The 21,674-nt window shown below is 42.3% G+C and overlaps 1 protein-coding gene across 1 annotated transcript; it reads left to right on the top strand.

Moving 5' to 3' along the window:
- Positions 1–1,624: 1,624 nt before the first annotated feature.
- LOC100667065 (cytochrome P450 2G1-like) lies at positions 1,625–6,702 on the top strand. Its single transcript, XM_064293491.1, has 4 exons — positions 1,625–1,693; positions 2,258–2,420; positions 3,790–3,939; positions 6,334–6,702. Exons 1-4 carry the CDS (start codon positions 1,625–1,627, stop codon positions 6,558–6,560), a joined length of 609 nt encoding a protein of 202 aa, XP_064149561.1. The 3' UTR covers positions 6,561–6,702.
- Positions 6,703–21,674: the final 14,972 nt, after the last annotated feature.

The following is a 21,674-nucleotide window of genomic DNA, read 5'->3' as shown; positions in this document are numbered from 1 at the left end:
AGGAATGTTAAAGAGAAGGCAGCCTAAAGCTGAGTCTCTAGTCCCAGAAAACACATCAATAGAGCAGATCCAAGACCTAGAAGGTTGACCTGCATGACTCATTTGGTTTTTCCAGAATTCTCACTGTCTCTCTTGGACACAGGATGAATTGCCCAGCCACCCAAGCCCTATTACCAAAACCTGCAGGTTCCCTCAGGGATTCAATTTCCAAGAGAATGTGTCTGAGAATCCAGAGACATAAGGGCATTGAAATTTGTTTAATAACATGTGTAGGTAGGATATAATACCAGGGAATTCCATTTCAGGTCTGTAAAGGAGATCTACCATCTTTTGAAAAAAAAGAAAAAGTGCTGAGAACGACTTAGATTATTTGTTGTTGTTGTTAGGTGCCCTCGAGTCGGTTGCAACTCATAGTGAACCTATGTACAACAGAATGAAACACTGCCTGGTCCTGCGCCATTCTCACAATCCTTGCTTTGCTATGTTTGAGCCCACTGTTGCAGCCACTGTGTCAATCCACCTCATTGAGAGTCTTCCTCCCTTTTGCTGACCCTCTACCAAGTATGATGTCCTTCTCTAGGGACTATGCCATGTGTCTAGCTAGAGGTGATCTTCCCCTCTAGAGCTTTGGGATGAGTAGTGGTCTCTACATCTTAGACTTTGAAAACTCACACACACATTCACCAGCAAGGGTCTGATAAACCAGCACAGGTAATATTTGATTATTATTACTTAATATTATCTTGACTAGTAAACAAAACAACTTGTTGAATTGGTTTTGATTGATTTGTCCTGGTATTCTAAATCTTTGTTTCATTTTCTTTATTGAAAAACAATCCTGACTAATTAGGGTCTGGCAAAGAGAAAGTAAGGACAGATGGATTGATGGACGGATGGATGGATGGAATGAATAAATGATGTGAGGCTACTTGGAATTGAAGGGTATAGGTAGATGGGGATGGATGAATGGGTAACCCTATAAACGAGTCTAGGTAATAGGGGATGCAGCAGCCTATGAGTTGTGTATGGGCGATGCCTGTTTTTTTAACAAGACTTTCCAAAACACTATGGTTAGCCTATTTGATGTGTAGGGAAACTGAGGCCCAGAAAGGTTAAGTGACTTGCCCATTAAGGAAAAGATGGAGCTGAAACTTGAACCCAGATTGTCTTACTCCCAAACATAAGAGCCTAGTAATGATGCTCACCTGACTCCTACACCCCACCCAGAGATGTTGAGACTAGGCATTGATCTGGGGTGTAAGGACTGGGGGCTAAAAATGTGAACAGAAGGGATGGCCCCAGAGGATTTTCTTGGACGAATTCGATATACATTTGCTCAGGTGGGAGATTAGAGGTTATATAACTACGTTACAACAAAGCAAACTCTTCCCTGATGGTATTCAATACCCAGAAAGCTAAAATTCCAGGTATTCACACTACTAGATAAGCTGATCTCCCAAAACCTATTTAGGTAGGACCTGGGGCCCTGTATACAGGTTCTCCGCCTGGCACCATGGAGCTAGGAGGGGCTTTCACTATCTTTCTAGCACTCTGCTTTTCTTGTCTGATTATCCTCATTGCCTGGAAAAGAATCAGCAAGGGAGGGAAGCTGCCCCCAGGCCCCATGCCACTACCTTTCCTGGGAAACATCCTGCAAGTCCGCACTGACGCCACCTTTCAGTCTTTCATGAAGGTGAGTCTGTTTACCTCATCTTGGGCAGGGATGGAAGCATTTAATTCTGTAGCCAGTTATGTTTAGAAGCTTATGACTTTAGAAAACACAGAATCTTGGAAACGCAGACTTTCTGAATCTTAGAATTCTAGACTCTCAAAACCTTGGTAGCACAGACTTCTAGTATATTGGGACTTCAGACTCTCAGAATCTAAGGACTTACATTCTTAAACACAAGGACACTCACACTGACCTCGTCTTAGAACTTTGATACTCAGTATCATGATAATCTTAGGATTTTGGTAATTTAGCATTTTAGAAAGAGAAGCATAGATCTTGGAGTTCATTTCCTCATCATTCTACAGATGAGGAAATTAAGGCTTGAGGTGATAAGACTTGCCCAAGATAACAGGAACCCAGTCTTCTATGTCTTTTTCTCAATAGTCTTTCCAAACCCAGGGCTTACACTTTATTCTTCCTACCGTCGTCAGTGACCTCCTGAAATCACCACCCCTGCAATCCTTGATTGATCTACACTTGGTGCAGTAACCAGCATCTTCCTCTTCTGTCCTCTTCCACCCCTAGCTCAAGGAGAAATATGGCCCTGTGTTCACTGTGTACATGGGACCCAGGCCAGTAGTTGTTTTATGTGGACATGAAGCAGTGAAGGAGGCCCTGGTAGACCAAGCAGATGATTTCAGTGGCCGTGGAGAATTGGCTTCCGTAGAGCGAAACTTCCTAGGTCATGGTAGGTAACAACAATGATAACAACAGACATATTTATAACGTACTTCCTATGCCCGAGGTTCTTTGATAAGAACTCTACATGCAATATTGCATGGACTCCTTGAGAGAATTGCTAATGTTGTACTAACTTGTCAAATAAGGAAGCTGAAGGTGAGAAATCTCAGGTAATGTCACAGAGTGAATAAGTAGAAAAACCAGGATTTGAACTCAATTTACTGACTCCAGAGTGCTTGCTGTGCTACTTCTGCTCTAACTTTTAATGGAGTAGCTATACTCTTTGTGTACCCACACATGCCCTCATGGCCAACCTTCCTTCATACCTTTCTAAACACATAGGCTCTTGCATCCCGTATTATAGGGTTACCCACACATCCATCTATATCTATTCATACCCTTCAATTACAAGTAACCTCACATCATTCATTCACTCCATCCATCCATCTCTCCCTCCACCTTTATGTCCACCTACCCTCTTATTCATTGATTCATACATCCACCCAAAGATACATTTATTCATTATTCTTTCTGTACAAATATGTAGACATCTATCCTTTACCTGCCATTTATCCTTTCACCTACCTATACTTCCATTCATTCATTCATTAATCTTTACAACTATTTATCTATTCAATTCTCAAATCATGCATCCATTAACTGTTCACCCATCCATTAGCTCTTCTATCCATACATCAGTCCAGTTATAAACTCTTCCTTCTATCCAACCACCTACCCTGTCATTAACTTTCCAAATGTCCCTTCTAAATGCTTCTTTTTGCTTTTGTTTTTCAGTTGGGGGGGAAAAAGGTATTGGATGCAGAAGGGGAGAAATTTGGATGGGGTTAAGAAGAAGGAGCAATGGAGAGGGGAAGGAATGAGGTGGAAGAATTAGGTTGGGAATCTCTAAATGTTTCTTACTGAGTAATAACTCCTTTTGTGTAAATATGTTGATGCCCAGGTCTGAGCTTGTGTGTACTTATAGGTACATGTCCAGAGACTACAAGAGGTATATAGAAAATAGAGGGTGCTTGCCCATTTCAGGGTGCTCCACATGACATTTTATCCATTACTATCCAAACTTCCTACGCATTCATCCAAGTATTTATCCAGCTCTCTCCCCTTTGAGAAGGTCTCCTTGATACCCCCTGGTTCTTTCTACTCTGATTCCCTTTTCCCTCACTTCAGCCCTAGGATGTATTTAAGGATCCTATAGAGAGGCAACCTTAGTCTCCCCATCCAGACTGGGAAATTAGGAAGGGGTCCTGGAGAGAAGAATTTAGAGCTTTCATGATATGTCTCCATCATGGTCCAGCAAGAGCTGGAGACATAAGGGGGCGAGGGGAGACAATGGCCTGACACTGAGATTCTGGCAGGTGTAGCCCTGGCTAATGGTGAACGATGGAGGATTCTCCGCCGCTTCTCCCTGACCATTCTCCGGGACTTTGGGATGGGAAAGCGAAGCATTGAGGAGCGGATCCAGGAGGAGGCTGGCTACCTACTGGAGGCATTACGGAAGACCGACGGTACTGGGGTCACACAGAGGAGAGCTATAAGGGGACCAGGTGGTTGTAGAAAGCTCAGTTTAGAAAAGGTAGGCCTTGGTGGGAGGAAGTACTATAACGGGAGTGGATAAATAAATGTTTGATTTAGGCTTCACAGATTTTTCTAGTCAGGTTCAATGTTAAAAATTGAAAGACCTTGTCCAGAGAACCCCAATCTCGAAGAATCTGAGGGAGTCTGTGAACTCCTGAAATTGTATGCCTACTTTGGGGATATATGAGCTTGTGCCTTTACATCGTTAAATTTCATTACATTATTTACAGAGTCCAATCCCATCCAAAAATAAAGTCAGAAACCACTGAGGTCTTGAGAGAAAAGACACAGAAGCTGAGAAATACCAAGATAAATAGATAAGAGATAGAGAGAAATTTTTCTCTAAATCAGAGATTGCTCACCTGGGCTCCATGGTTGCTTAACAGCATCTATGTGAATGCTTTGACTATCTATGTTGTTAGGTTGCCGTTAGGTGCTGTCCAGTAGGTTCCCACTCATAGAGGTCCTGTGCACAACAGAATGAAACACTGTCTGGTCCTGTACCATTCTCTTAGTTGTTGCTGTGCTTGAGCCCATTGCGGCAGCCACTGTATCAATCCATCTTATTGAAGGTCTTCCTCTTTTTCGCTGACCCTCTACTTTACCAAGCTAGATGTCCTTCTCCAGGGACTGATTCCTCCTGATAATACGTCCAAAGTATGTGAGATGGAGTCTTGCAAATCCAGTTGTACTTCTTCCAAGACAGATTTGACAGTTCTTTTGGAGGTTCATAGTATATTCAATACTCTTCACCAATACAGTTGAATGGCTTAACGTAGTCAATAAAGCACAGGTAAACATCTTTCTGGTATTCTCTGCTTTCAGCCAGGATCCACTTGACATCAGCAATGATATCCCTGGTTCCACATCCTCTTCTAAATCCAGCTTGAATTTCTGCAGTTCTCTGTCGATATACTGCTGCAGCCACTTTTGTATGATCTTCAGTAAAATTTTGCTTACATGTCATACTAATGATATTGTTCAATAATTTGTGCATACGGTTGGATCACCTTTCTTGGGAATAGGCATAAATATGGATCTCTGACAGTCAGGTGGCCAGGTAGCTGTCTTCCAAATTTCTTGACATAGACAAGTGAGCACTTTCAGAGCTGCATCCGTTTGTTGAAACATCTCAATTGGTATTCCGTCAATTCCTGGAGTCTCGTTTTTCACCAATGCCTTCAGTGCAGCCTGGGCTTCTTCCTTCAGTACCATCGGTTCCTGATCATATGTTACCTCCTGAAATGGTTGAACTTGGGCAAATTTTTATTGGTATAGTGACACTGAGTATTCCTTCCATCTTCTTTTGATGGTTTCTGCGTTGTTCAATATTTTCCCCATAGAATCCTTCAGTATTGCAGCTCGAGGCTTGGATTTTTTCTTCAGTTCTTTCAGCTTGAAAAATGCTGAGCATGTTCTTCCCTTTTGTGTATTTCATCTCCAGTTCTTTGTGCATGTCATGGTAATACTTTACTTTCTCTTCTCGAGTCACTCTTTGAAATACTCAGTTCGGCTTTTTTACTTCAAGATTTTTCCCTTTGCTTTAGCTACTTGACATCCAAGAGCAATTTTCAGAGTCTCTTCTGACATCCATTTAGGTCTTTTCCTTCTCTCCTGTCTTTTTAATGTCCTCTTGCTTTCTTCATTTATTATATCCTTGATGTCATTCCACAACTCATCTGGTCTTTTGTCATTAGTGTCCAACAAGTCAAATCTACATATATAGAATTCTGGAAAAAGATTTCTTGAACATCTAGCTATGCCCAGAAACATTTTCAAATTTGCATATATGTGAGTATGTACATTTTTCTGTGGAAAATGTCCCAAAATCCACTGACATGACACCAGCATCCTATTCTGCAGATGGAGACGACTGAGGCCTAGGGGGAAAAAAAAAAGGGAGGGGGGAGGATATTCTTAATAGCCCAGATAGAACCAATTGTAGAGCAAGACTCAGAATCCAGTCATTCTTTTTTGTATATATCTCTTACTAGTACTTCTTTCCCAAATTTGTAACACTATCCCCCAAACACGTACAAAAAAATAATAATGTCAAGGCCTTCTAGCGTTTATTGAGTAATTAATGCATGCCAGGCAGTGTGCCAACCATTTTACATGTACCACTGTACTGAGTTCTCATAAATCAATAAAGTGGCTCTTAAAAAAAATTGCAAATTGGGAAATCTAGCCTCAAAATCACAACAACAATGAAGTGACTCACACATGATATTAAGTCTTAAAGCTAGGACTCCATGCAGGACTGAGCGATTCCACATCCCATGTTCCCAATAATTTCCTGCAACGTAGACAATTCTCATCACCAGGTGCCCCCATCGACCCCACCTTCTTCCTGAGCCGCACTGTCTCCAACGTCATCAGTTCTGTCGTTTTCGGAAGCCGCTTTGACTATGAGGACAAGCAGTTCCTGAAACTGCTGAGGCTGATCAACGAGAGCTTCATCGAGATGAGCACACCCTGGGCACAGGTGCCTACCAGCCACTTCTCTGCCCGCCCTACCCCAAAACTCAATTACATAATCACCTGCTTATAACTGACTTAATCCTCCCCATCCTGGGACGCAAGTATCGAGTCTCAAAGAGTGAAGGGACATGCCCAAGCCTCAGACCCCGTGCTAGAGTTTGAGCCCAGCTTTGTGGTTCTAGATTCAGCTCATGTTAGCCCCATCAGGGACAAATCTTCTCTGCTCTATTGCCCACAGCTGTATGATATGTATTCCGGAATCATGCAGTATTTTCCAGGAAGACACAATCGAATCTACTATCTGATAGAGGAGCTCAAGGACTTCATTGCTTCTAGGGTCAGGATCAACGAAGCATCTCTTGACCCCCAACATCCTCGGGACTTCATTGACTGCTTCATCATGAAGATGCACCAGGTACCTCTTCCCCTTCCACCAACACTTTCCTCTCATTTTCTCAATTCCTAGGCCTTGCCCCAATAAAACTATATGTAAACACATTGGGGACAAAAGAGCAAGTATTGTTTCACATGGTTTTCTTGCATTTAGAAATAAAATGTAGAAACCATTAAAGTGTAAACTCTCAAAAATTTAGCATAAATCACTGAATCTTAAAGTGTTATAATCATGGACAATTAAAACCATATACCTTTCTAATCATATATGCCAGCGAGATAAATCTGTAGAAAAGTAGAATGATAGTTTTAGAATTTTAGAATCTGAGAGACTTAGATGTTAAATGTTTTGGTGATTTAGGAATTTAGAAGTTCAATATTTATGATTCATAGAATCTTAGAAGTTCAGAAATTTATATTTTTATGTCATAGAACCTAAGCACTCAGAAGTTTAGAATTATACACCATCATGTCCTAGAACTTTCAAATTCACGAAGAACTCTACTTTCTTGTCCTTCCATTCTGCCATTATTCACCTTACTACAACCACGCTGGCTTTCTCCTTGTTGTCCCTCTAAAACAACAGTACCCCCTGTTTCTGAACATTTGCTCTTGCTGTTTCCTCTGCCTGGAATGTTCTACCCCAGATACCCACATGCTTTACCCAGATATTGTCTTTTCACAAAACCCTTCCCTTAACCCAGGGAGGAAATAGGAAGACATACAGGGAAGGGTGATTCTGTTTATTGTCCTCCTCACTTTTAGGATACAAATAACCCCCACACAGAATTCAACCTCAAGAATTTAGTCCTCACCACTCTCAACCTCTTCTTTGCTGGCACGGAGACCGTGAGCTCCACCCTTCGCTATGGATTCCTGTTGCTCATGAAACATCCTGAAGTAGAAGGTAAGGGTTCTCGTCAACATGTTTTCCTGGTGCCCCGACTCCCAGCAGGAAGGAAGACATGCTTTTAAACCTTAGAATCCTACAGCCTGAGACTTTTCAAGCTATACTCAGTGCGCTATAGACCCTCCAAAAATAATGAGTACAAAATCTTGGAATCTCATCCTTGGAAGGCCATTTAATTTAATCTTCTACTTGATGCCTATATTAGTTTCTCATTGATGCTGTGAAAAACTACCACAAACTTAGTTGCTTAAAACAACACAAATGTATTACCCTATAGCTCTGGAGGAACTCTGGTGGTACAGTGGTTAAGAGTTTGGCTACTAACCAAAAGGTCAGCGACTCCAGCCACTCCTTGGAAACCCTATGGGGCAGTTCTACTCTGTCCTGTAGGGTCACTATGAGTTGAAAGCGAAGTCTAAACTGGCTTTCTCTGGACCAAAATCAAGGTGCCAGCAGGGCCATTCTCCCTCTAGAAGCTATAAGGTAGAATCTACTTCCTTGCGTTTCCAGTTGCTAGAGCTGTAGTCCTTGTATATTTGACTCATAGTCCATTCATCTATCTCCAAAACCATCAGTTAGTATCTTCAAATCTTTTTCTGTTTTCATTCTCACATCCCTTTCTCTAACTTTGAGCCTCCTGCCTCTCTCTTATAAGGACACGTGTGATTATATTTAAGAATCACCTGGATAATCTAGGATAATTTTCCCACCTCAAGATCCTTAATTTAAATGCATCTGCAAAGAACCTTTTGTGATATAAGTTAATATTCACAGGTTTCGGGGACTAGGAGATAGACATCTTTGGTGGCCATTATTCTGCTTACCACAGTGCCAGAACTAAGTAGAATTCATCTCCGATAAGTGGCAGTCTGGTCTGTTTGTGGAACTACCAAGATGAGTGCCTCATTGTCTTCCTTAAGACACCTCCTCAATTGTAGCCCCTCTCACTCCTAATAAAGTTAAAACAAGGCAACAGATTTTTCCTGGTTCAGATGGTAGGATAGGCTAACTTGTTTGCACTCACATTTTTATAGCCTCACCCTTCTTGTTCTAGTTTGTCTTTCACTACTATAAATACTCAAATATTTACGGGACACCTTCTACATTAGTTTCCTAGTGTGTCTGTAACAAAGTACAACGAACTGGGTGGCTTAAAAGAACAGAAATCTATTCTCTCACACTTCTGGGGGCCAGAGGTCTAAATTCAGGGTGTTGGCAGAGTCATGCTCTCACTGAAGACTCTAGGGGAATATCCTTCCTTGTCTCTTCTAGTTTCTGGTAGCACTCAGTGTTCCTTGGCTTGTAGCAGCTTAATTCCAATCTATGTCTTCATATGACTGTCATCATTCCATGTCTCTGTGTGTCTCTTCTCCTTATCTTATAAGGACACCAATCATACCGGCCCACCTTACTCCAGTCTGATCTCATGATAACCTAACTAATTGCATCTGCAAAGACCCTATTTCCAAATAATGTTACATTCACAGGTACCAGGGATTGTCTTCAACATATCTTTGGAGAACATAATTGAACCCCTAACACCTTCCGCATATAGGCATGTCTTAGTTTATTGCACATTCAATTTCATATAGTCTTCAAATGTCTATGATCTTGGTATAGCTATCACATCCATTTTCAAGATGAAGAAACAGAAGATCATAGGTAAGATTTTTTTGCCCAAGGTCACTCATTCAGGAAGTGACAGAAGGGCAACTCCACCAAGGATGCTTTCAATCACTATCTCATAACTGCTTCTCATTTGCTTCAACCCTGTCTTAGTTGCCCATCTGTTTTTTTCCCATCCTGCTAAAAATGTTGATGAAAATCTAGCTAGTATGAGTACACTACCCTGCTCATCAGTCTCCCATGGTTACTCAGTGCTTTCAAGAGCAAACGCCCCAAATGGCATTCAAGGCTCCAGGCCGTCTCCCTCTCAATGGTCTGGTGAATAACGATAGTGTACCACCCCTGTGCCAGGAATTAAGTACAAACAAGAAATCCAAAACTCATAGCCAGTGCCCTCAGAGCCCACTGTCTGCTGGAGGTATGATAGCATGGCCCTTCATGGCTCCCAAGTTTCGTACTCTAACACAAACACATCCTGCCCTTTCTCTGCTGTTTCTGACTTCTTCCAGCCAAGATCCATGAAGAGATTAACCAGGTGATTGGACCTCACCGGATTCCAAGTGTGGATGACAGGGTCAAGATGCCCTACACAGATGCCGTGATCCATGAGATACAGAGACTGACAGACATCGTGCCTATGGGTGTTCCCCACAACGTCATCCGGGACACTCATTTCCGAGGCTTCCTTCTGCCCAAGGTGGGGTTGAACCCACTCTATCACCCTGTCTTCTCTCCTGACCTTCTCTTCCTTTATGTGTCCCTATCATCATACCTCAATATTGGATATCCCCTAACTGTCCCCTTCTACAATCCAGGGCACCGATGTGTTTCCCCTACTTGGTTCAGTCCTCAAAGACCCCAAATACTTCCGCTACCCAGATGCTTTCTATCCACAACACTTCCTGGATGAGCAGGGCCGTTTCAAGAAGAATGAAGCCTTTGTTCCTTTTTCCTCTGGTATGTTGCTATGGACTGGAATTCCCCCAGGAACACCCTACATCCTTCCCCCGACCCTTGGTCTATCTAGTGATCTGAGTATAAGAGAAGTAATGCCAAGTGTTGAGCCCCTTAGCTGGGCATGGTAATACATGAACCCTTTAAGTGGGTTCTAGTGTGACCCACTGAGGTGCACCAGAAGCACCTGAGGCTCGGAAAGGTGGTCTGGCCCAAATTCCCCATGCCCCGTCCCATTATCCTGTGCTTGTGTGAGCCGATATTCTACCCTCCCCTGTGCCCACAGGAAAGCGCGTCTGCCTGGGTGAGGCCATGGCCCGAATGGAACTCTTTCTCTACTTCACCTCCATTCTTCAGAACTTCTCCCTGCGTCCTCTAGTGCCGCCTGCCGACATTGACATCACCCCCAAAATCTCCGGATTTGGCAATATTCCCCCTACCTATGAGTTCTGCCTGGTGGCCCACTGAGTGCCACCTGTTGGGTTCAGAGAGCAGTGTCAGAGGACAATATCTGCCTGCATGTACAGGTGCAGCCAACCACCTTGTTTCACTAAATCTCCACAGCGTCTATAGGAGATGGGCATTATTACCTGCCATGGAACACAGGTGTTCCAAGATCACCCTGAAAATATAGAACTCTATATTTTGTACACTCAGTAAGATATCAAAATCCCATCCAACATTTCTGCAAAATTCTCCGATTTACTTTCTCATGACCACTTGCTAGGCTTTCTGCCTCCACCAAATCCTTGTCTATTCTTCACCCTTTTGCAGTCCTGTTGCCTCTGGCCTGATGTTAACCCAAATGTGGGTCATAACCCTTTCTCCTTGAATGTACTCTCCTTCCAAAAGGCAAAAAAAAAAAAAAAAGGCAACCAGGACCGCAAATCTGTTGAATGTAGGATGTTGATTGTTGTGTGTGACTTCAGTGTAGAACACAGCAAAATGGACCTTTAGATTCTGCTGTAATTAATCACTATTTCTCCAGCCCACATCACAGAACTCTGATTGGTTGGGCTGTCTTGAGGAATACCCCAGCTTCAACCATCGTGCCCGGTCATTGCCCCTAAACACAACCCCCATTATCCTTATCTGGTTGCTCTCTCCACCACTCCCAAATTCTCCTCACTCCATTTTGAAGAATAATTCACCTGCCGCCAGGTTCTATCATCCCATTTTCATGTCCCTCAACTATCAGCTAATGAACGTCTTCTTTTATATATTCATTTATTCAAGCAATATTTATCGAATACTCAACATGTGCCAGCACACCCTTCAGGTACTTGGAATCCATCAGTGAACACAACAGACAAAAATCCCGTCCTCGGTTGGCAACCAACGTCACAAAAGAATATATGTATTAATTGTCTAATGTAGAAACTAATTTGCTGTGTAAACCATCATCTAAAGTACAATAAAAAAATTTTTTTTCAAAGTCCTATCGTCATGGAGCTTTCTTTCTAGTGGGGAAGATACACAATAAATAATATACATGATAAATAAGCCAACCATTTACTATGTTAGGAAAGTAAAGCAGGTATACTGGATAGAGAATTCCAGGTCTGGAATTGTGTGTCAGTGATGAGGGGAGGTCTCACAAGCCAGTGGAGGAGCAAGCTATGCTGGTATCTGGGGAGTGAGTCTTCCTGGAAGAGTGATTAAAAAGGCAGGAACATGTCTGTTTTTTTTTTTTTTTGTCTGTTTGTTTGTTTGGGTTTTTTTTTTTTTTTTTTTAAGAATCCACAAAGGGTCTAGAATGGAGAAAAAAATAGAGAGGAGTAGATGAGATGAGGCCAGGAAGTTATTAAGGCTAGATCACATGGGACTTGGGCCATTACGAGGATTTTGGATTTTACTCTGAATAAGATGGGGTTTCTTTGGGGTGGATGGGGGATGAGAGTTGATGGGGAGCAGAGAGTGATATATACTGATTTGTTTCAAAAAGCTCCCTTTAGCTGCTGCATGGAAAATAGACGGGGGGTGAGGATGAGAACAAAAGCAGAAAAACAAATTTGTAGGCTCCTGAAAGCAGTGATCTTAGCTTAGACACATTGGAACCAGTGCAAGTGGGGAAAAGTGGGTGGATTTGGGCTCTATTGTGAAGATGGAGCCAGCAGGATCTCTGATGTATTGGATGTGGGGTATGGTGATCCACGTGTGTCACATATAGAATTGTTTTCCAGAGAGTTTTCAATGTCTGGGTCTCATGGATTGAATTGTATCCCTCCAAAATATCTACCAACTTTGTTAGGTCATGATTCCCTTGTATGATTGTACGATTGTCTACAATTTTATCCCTATGTGTTATAAATCCTGTCACTATGATGTTTTAAGATGGATTAGTGGCAGTTATATTGATGAGGTCTGCAACATTACATAGGGCCTTGAGCCAGTATCTTTGCAATATAAAAGAGAGAAGTGAGCAGAGAGACGTGCGGACCCCAAAACACCAAGAAAGCAGTGCCAGGAGAAGAGCGCATCCTTTGGACCTGAGGTTCCTGCCTGAGATGCTCCCAGACCAAGGGAAGACTCATGCATCGCAAGGATCTTCCTCCAGAGCCGACAGAGAGAGAAAGCCTTCCCCTTGAGCTGCCATCCTGATGACCTAGCCCACAAGACTGTGAAAGAATAAACTTTTTGTTAAAGCCATCCACCTGTGGTATTTCTGTTATAGCAGCACTAGATGACTAACACACGAGTTTTTATAAGTTCACCACTTCTTTCTTCCAAGACGCCTTTGGATGGATTCAAACCTAGCAGTTGAGTGCATTAGCCTTTTGCACAAGTCAGGAACTCCCATTACACATTACCCATAAACCCATTGGTGTCGAATCGATTCCAGTTCATAGTGACCCTATAGGACAGAGTAGAAATGCCTCATAGAGTTTCCAAAGAGTGCCTGGTAGATTCAAACTGCCAACCTTTTGGTTAGCTGTGATAGCTCTTAACCACTTTGCCACCAGGGTTTCCCATTGGAGTGCAAATTAAAACCATAAGGAAATTCCACTACGCCCTACAGAATGGCTAAAACCAAAACAACTGACAAATCAACTTCTGGTGAGGATGCAGAGCAACAGGAACCCTCATACAGTGTTGGTGGAATGTAAAATGATGTAACCACTCTGGAAGACTATTTGGCAGTTTCTTATAAAACTACACATACATATACCAAAAGACTCAGCAATTCCACTTCTAAATATGTATACAACTGACAGAAATGAGAACTATGGTAACACAAAAACCTGTATGCAAATGTTGACACCAACTACGGTGGTTATGCCAACAACAATAAACATGAAAAGAACACGTGTTGGTGACGATGTGGAGAAATGGGAACACTCATACATTGCTGGTGGGAATGTTAAATTGTGCAGCCACTGTGGGAAAGTTTGGTGCTTCCTCAAAATGTTAAACATAGAATCACTGCCTTAGTTATCTAGTGCTGTTATAACAGAAATACCACAAATGGATGGTTTTAGCAAACAGAAATTTATTCTTTCACTGTCTAGCCAGCTAGAAGTCCGAATTCAGGGCAGCAACTCCTGCGAAAGGCTTTCTCTGTCTCTGTGTTAGTACTGGCGGAAGGTCCTTGTCATCAACCTTCCTCTGGTCTAGGAGCTTCTCATTGTAGGCACCCTGGATCCAAATGATGTGCTCTGCTCCTGGTACTGCTTTCTTGGTAATATGAGGTCCCTCTCCTCTCTGCTTGCTTCTGTCTTCTATATCTCAAGAGAGATTGACTCAAGATACAACCTAATCTGTAGATTGTGTTCTGCCTCATTAACATAACTGCCTCTAATCCTGCCTCATCAACATCATAGAGGTTAGAATTTACAACACAGGAAAATTACATCAGATCACAAAATGGAGGACAACAACACAATAGTGGGAACCATGGCCTAGCCAAGTTGACACACGTTTTTGTAGGACACAATTCAATTCATAAACCAATTGCTCTGGAGTCAATTCCAATTCATGGCGACCTTATGTGTGTCAGAGTAGACTGTACTCCATAGTGTTTTCAAATGGCTGATTTTTCAGAAGTAGATCTCCAGGTCATTCTTCCGAATGTCCCAGAAATTCTACTCCTACTGTATACCCAAAGAAATTGTAAACAGGTATTCAAACAAATACTTGCACATGGATAATAGTACCACTATTCACAAGAGCTAAACAACCCAAGTGGATGTCAGCTGATGAATGGATAAACAAAATGTGATATATCCACACAATCAAATATTATTCAGCCATAAAAGGGAATGAAATATTGATACTTGTTAAAAGGTGGATAAGTCTCAAAAAAACATTATGCTCACTGAAAGAAGCCAAACACCAAAGGTCACGTATTGTACGATTCTATTTGTATGAAACATCAGAATAGTTAAATTCGTAGACACAGAAAGCAGGTTAGTGGTGCCAGGGTCTGGGGAGCAGAAAGAAATAGGGAGTAACTGCTTACTGGGGTCCCCTTTGGAGGTGAAGAAAGTATTTCTGAGCTAGATGGAGAGATGGTGGTTCCACAAAATTGTGAGTGTACCTGCTGTTGTTTTTGTTAGTTGCCATCAAGTCGGTTCTGACTCATAGTGACCCCATGTACAGCAGAACAAAATGCTGCCCAGCCCTAATCCATCCTCACAATAGCGGCTATGTTTGAGCTCACTGTCAATCCATCTCATTGAGGATCTTCCTCCTTTTCACTAATGATCTACTTTACCAATCATGATGTCCTTCTCTAGAGACTGGTCCTTCCTGATAACATGTCCAAAGCTACTGAGACAAAGTCTTGTCATCCTCCCTTCTAAGGAGCATTCTGGCTGTACTTCTTCCAAGACAGATTTGTTCATTCTTCTGGCAGTCCATTTTTGCCAACACCGTAATTCAAAGGTGTCAATTCTTTGGTCTTCCTTATTCATTGTCAAGCTTTCGCATACATATGAGGTGATTGAAAATACCATGGCTTGGGTCAGGCGCTCCTTAGTCCTTAAAGTGACATCTTTGCTTTTTAACATGTTAAAGAGATCTTTTATAGCAGATTTGCCCAATGAAATGTGGCGTTTGATTTCTTGACTGCTGCTTCCATGGGTGTTGATTATGGATCCAAGTAAAATGAAATCCTTCACAAATTCAATATTATCTCCGTTTATCATGATGTTGCTTATTGGTCCAGTTGTAAGGATTTCTGATTTATGTTGAGGTGTAATCCACACTGAAGGCTGTGGTCTTTGATCTTCATCAGTAAGTGCTTTAAGTCCTCTTTACTTTCAGCAAGCAAGGTTATGTCATCAGCATATTGCAGGTTGTTAATGAGTCTTCCTCCATTCCTGAGGCCTCATTCTTCTTCATATATTCCAGCTTCTCACATTATTTGCTCAGCATACACACTGAATAAGTATGGTGAAAGCATACAACCCTGACGCATGCCTTTCCTGATTTTAAACCATGCAGTAGCTCCTTGTTTTGTTCGAACGACTGCTTCTTAGTCTATGTACAGGTTCCTCATGAGCACAATTAAGTGTTCTGGAATTTTTTTTTTTAAATCTGCATAGCAATCTAGTAATGATGTGGTGAGTTGTTTATTTTTAAGACATGGTTCCTTGGTGCTTTCAAGATTGACACCAAACACCCCAGTTGGCATTCAAGCCTCCGGCCTGTGTGTCTCCCAGTGGTCTGATGGATCCTGATGGAGTATTACCGACATGCCAGGTATTAGGTATAAAGAGGCAATCCAAAACTCACGGCCAGCACTCTCAGAGCCCACTGTCTGCTGGAGATATGAACGCATGGCCCTTCCTAGCTTCCAAGTTTAGTACTCTAACACAAACACCTCCTGCCCTTTCTCTGCACCCTTCTCTGCTATGCTTCTGGCTTCTGCCAGCTGAGATCCATGAAGAAATAAACCAGGTGACTAGACCACACCAGGTTCCAAGTGTGGATGGCAGGGTCAAGATGTCCCACAAGGATGCTGTGATCCACGAGATACAGAGACTGACAAACATTGTGTTTATGGGCATCCCCCACAAGGTCATCTGGGACACTCATTTCCGAGGCTTCCTTCTGTCCAAGGTGGTGTGAACCCTCCTTGTCACCTTTCTCCCTCCCCTAGACCCTTCTCCTCCTCTGGTTCTCTATCCCCATACCTCGACATTGAATATCCCCTCACTGTCCCTTTCTCCAATCCAGGGGCACTGATGCCTTTCCCCTGCTTGGTTCAGTCCTCAAAGACTTCAGATGCTTTCTATCTGCAACACTTCCTGGATGAACAGGGCCGGTTTCAAGTAGAGAGAAGCCTTAGTGGCTTTTTCCTTGGATAGGTTGCTATAGGGTTTCAACTGACTGCAACAGAGTTTTCCCCAGGAACATCCTACATTCGTCCCTCAACCTTTGTTTCATCCAGGAATCTGACCATAAGAGAAGTAGGGCCATGTGTTGAGCCCCCTACTGTGTCCCAGCCCCTAGCTGATAAATGTAATGCACAAACTCTTAAAATGGATACCGTGGTGACTACTGACCTAAAGGTTGGTGATTGGAATCCGCTCAGCAGGGCCAAGAATGAAATGCCTGGCGATCTGCTTCTGTAAAGATTACAGCCAAGAACCCTTACAGAGCAGCTCTACTCTGTGACACAGGGGTCGCCATGAGTCAGAATGTATTAGATGGCAATGGGTTTTGTTTTGTTCTGTTTACAGTGACTCTCAGGTGCTAAGGAGGGAGCTGAGGCTTGGAGAGGTGGTCAGGCAAGAAAGTGCCCACCACCCAGTATCCAGACCTTTGGTCTCCCCTAGAAAACACATCAGCCTGGGCAAGGCCTTGGTCCACACGGAATTCTTTCTCTACTTCTCCTCCATCCTTCAGAACTTCTCTCTGTGCCAGCTATTGCCACTCGGACATCAACATCACCCCTAAATTCTCCAGCTTGGGCAACATCTCCCCACCTCACCCCACCCCCACCTATGAATGCTGCCTCTTGGCAGCTGAGAGCCCCCTGTTGAGAGAAAGGAGAAATCAGAGAACAATGTCAGCTCACGTGTGCATACGCATCTCACTAGATTTTCACAGTATCTGTAAGAAAAAAAAAAAAGACAGGCACAATTACTTCTACCATGGAGCAAAGGTCTGCTAGGGTGACTCTGAAAATATAGAGCTGTACATCTTCTGGAAACCCTGGTGGTGTAGTGGTTAAGAGCTACAGCTGCTAACCAAAAGGTCAGCAGTTGGAATCCACCAGGCGCTCCTTGGAAACTGTATGGAGCAGCTCTACTCTGCCCTGTAGGGTTGGAATGGACTGGACGGCAACGGGTACAGGTACATCTTCTACATCCAGTACAAAAGTAAAGCTCCACCCAACATTTCTATAAAATCCCCTGCAGCGTTTGCCTTCTCATAGTCATCTCCTGCTAGGCTTTCTGCCTCCACCAAATTCTTGTTGTCCATTCTTTACCTTTGTCTCTGGCCTGAAAATGACCTGATAATGACCCAAACGTGGGTCATAATCTTTTCTTCTTGATTCTTATCTCCCTTCACAAGAAAAAAACAAACAAAAAAAGTACCTAGGAACTCAAACTGTTCAATGTAGTTGAATTTATTGTGTGTTGTAGCTTCACTGTCCAAACCAAACCAAACCTGTTGTCGATGAGTTGATTCGACTCATACCCTATAGGACAGAGTACAACTGCCTCATAGGGTTTCCAAGGAGCAGTTGGTGCATTCCAATTGCCGACCTTTTAGGTTAGCAGCTGAGCTCTTAAACACTGCACCACCAAGGCTCCAACTTCACTGTAAGGCACCGCAAACAACTTCAAATGGACCTTTAGACTTCCCTCTTATTAATTATGCTTTCCCCAGCCCACATCTGAGATACTCACTGGTTGGGCAACTTGGATAATACCCCTGCCTCAACTGTCCTCTTCGTAAGCACACCCTTCCCCATCAACTCTTCCTGGAAACACCTGCCTTCTGGTCTTTCTCACCATTACTCTTAACTTGAAATTCTCCTCACTCCATTTTGAAGAATAGTTTAGCTTCCCCCAGCTGCTATGATTCTATTTTTAAACTTTATCAACTTAGTTAATGAAAGCCTTCCCTCATTATTCAATATTTATGAGATACTCAGCATGGGCCAGCACAGCACACCCTCCAGGTATTTGGAATCCAACCAGTGAACAAAATGGACAAAAAATCCTGCCCTAGCTCCTGTTTGGAGGGGAGATGAGAAGGCAGAGGCTGACAGGAGCTGGCTGAATAGACATGGGGGGTAGAGGGTGGAGAGGAGGAGTGTGCCGTCTCACTAGAGGGAGAGCAACTAGGAGTACACAGCAAGGTGTATATAAATTTTTGTATGAGAGACTGCCTTGATTTGTAAACTTTCACTTAAAGCACACACAAAAAAATTCTGCCCTCATGGAGCTTACATTCTAGTGGGGACGGTAGGCAATAAATAATAAAATAAGCAAATCATTTATTATGTTAGAAAAGTAAAGCAGGCAAACGGGATAGGGAATTCCAGGTTTAGAAATGTGTATCAGTGGCTAGGGGCACTCTCACAAGGAGCAAGCCATATGGTATCTGGGAAGGGAGCGTTTGTGGTAGAGATTTAAAAAAAAATCTCAGAGTTGTAAAGGCAGGAGCCTGAGTGTGATCAAAAATCCAAAAGGAGTCTAATGTGGTTGGAGTGGAAGAGGAAGGGAGAGAGTAGGGATAATTAGATGGGGTCAGGAAGTTACCAAGGACCAGATCGTGGGAGATCTTGTGGACCACATGAGGACTTCTGCTTTTACTGATCAAAGTGAGGGTCCTCGAGGGGGTCAGTGGTCAGAGGTTGAACTACACTGACACATTTTCCAAAGGTCACTCAAGCTGCTTCTTGGGAGAAGAGACTTCAGGAATTGGGATGCAAACAAAAACAGAGATACCAGTTTAGGGGCTAGCACCTCATCTTTTAGAACCTCTCCATCTACCTGAAACTTCCCAGGCATCTTCAGGCCCCGTAATAAAGTTCATATTTTTAAGCAATATAAACTACGCATTGCATGGGGGCAAATCTGCTGCAAAAGACCTCCTTAACTTGTTAAAAAACGGAGATGTCACTTTAAGGACTAAGGTGTGCCTGACCCAAGCCATGGTATTTTCAATCTCCTTATATGCATGCAAAAGCTGGACAATGAATAAGGAAGTCCGAAGAAATGATGCCTTTGAATTATGGTATTGGTGAAGAATATCTAATATACCATAGGCTGCCAGAAGAACAAACAAATGTGTCTTGGAAGACGCACAACCAAAATGCTCCTTGAAGCAAGGATGGCGAGACTATGTCTCAAGTACTTTGGACACATTATGAGGAGGGATGAGTCCCTGGAGAAGGACATCGTGCTTGGTAAAGTAGACGGTCAGCAAACAAGAGGAAGATCCTCAATGAGATGGACTGATGCAGTGCCTGCAAAAATCTGCTCAAGTAAAATAACGATTGTGAGCATGGCGCAGGACTGGGCAGTGCTTAGTTCTGTTGTACTTAGGGGTCGCTATGAGTCAGAACCAACTCAACAGCGCCTAACAATAAATAGTTTCCATCTCTCTCAATTGTGTAAATATCTAGGAATGGGATTGCTGGGTATTTTGGCAAATTTATGCTTAGCTTTATGAGAAATTGCCTAACTGTTTTCTGAGTGGTTATACTATTTTACCAACCACCTGTCTGTCAGTTTGTCATACTGTGTAGCTTGCATGTTGCTTTGATGCTGGAAGCTTCGCCACTGGCATTTCAAATACCAGCAGGCTCACCCACAGTGGACAGGTTCAGTATAACTTCCAGACTAAGACAGACTACAAAGAAAGTTCCTGGCAATCTAATTCCCAAAATTAACCAATGAAAACCCTATGGATCATAAAAGAATATTGTTTGATATAGTGCTGAACATGAGTCCCGTAGGTTGGAAGGCACTCAAAATACACAATGGCTGCAACAATGAACTCCAGCATACTAACAATCCTGAAGATGGTGCAGGACCAGGCAATATTTTCTCCTATTGTGCAAGGGTCCTATATGAGTCCGAGCCAACTTGATGGCTACTGACAATAACATACCATTTTACATTCCCACCAGCAATGTATGAGCACTCCAGTTCCTCTGTATCCTCACCAGCAGTTGGTATTGTCAGTTGTTTTGATTTTAGCCATTCCATAGGGTGTAATAATATTAAGTTGCACTCACTAGCTCATGGTTTTAACTTGTACTTCCTTAATGACTAATGATGTGGAGCATCTTCTCATATGCTTATTTGTCATCCATATATCTTATCGGTGAAGCATCTGTTCAATCCTTTGCCTATTAAAAAAAAATTGTTGAATTTTTCAATTTCTTTAATATTCTAAATACAAGTTCTTTCTCAGATATTTGATTCGCAAATATTTTCTCCTAGCCTATGACTTATCTTTTCATAGTCTAAACAGTGTATTTGGAAGAACAGAAGTTTTTACTTTTGACAAAGTTCAACTTATAATTTTTTTACTTGTATGAATTATGCATTTGCTGTTGTGTCTAAAGCATCTTGGCTTAACCCAAGTGTTGTGAATTGAATTGTGTTCCCAAAAATGTGTGTCAACTTGGCTAGGCCATGGTTCTCAGTATTGGGCGATTGTCCACCATTTTGTCATCTGGTGTGATTTTCCTATGTGTTGTAAATTCTACCTCTATGATGTTAATGAGGTGCGATAAGCATGTTAATGAGGAAGAACTTAATCTACAAGACAAGGTTTTGTCTTAAAATGGGATCACACCAGATGTATGCTTTTGTTATTTGCTTTTTCCACTCAATATTATGTTTCTGTAATTCATCCATGTTGATCCAAGTAGCTGTAGTTCCTTATGGATTGCATATTGTATAAACAATTTCATTTTATGAAAATACCACAGTCTCTTTATTCATTCTCTTGTTGATGGACATTTGGGTTGTTTCATGACTTTCTTATATGTCTCCTGGTGCAAACTTGTAAGAGTATCTCCAGGATACATAAATTTAAGAGGGAGATTATTGAGTCAAATTGGTTTGATAAAGCTGAACTTTTCCAACATTACTGCACAATTTGCAATTCCACTAGCACTGGAAAAAGTTCCCATTGCTTCACATATTCTCTATCAGTTGATATTATCAGACACTTTTAGATTTCCCTAATTTGGTAAAAACAAAATGGTTAATCATTTTAGTTATAATTTGCATTTTCCCAATTACTGGTACAGCTAAGTATCTTCCACATGTTGTGGGTCATTTATAGTTCCTTTTCTGTGAAATGAGTGTTTGTGTCTTTTGC

Source organism: Loxodonta africana, chromosome 11, assembly GCF_030014295.1.
Source record: "Loxodonta africana isolate mLoxAfr1 chromosome 11, mLoxAfr1.hap2, whole genome shotgun sequence".
Taxonomy (NCBI): domain Eukaryota; kingdom Metazoa; phylum Chordata; class Mammalia; order Proboscidea; family Elephantidae; genus Loxodonta; species Loxodonta africana.
The sequence above is the reverse complement of the archived record's forward strand: the minus strand, read 5'-3'. Positions and strand labels throughout refer to the sequence as shown.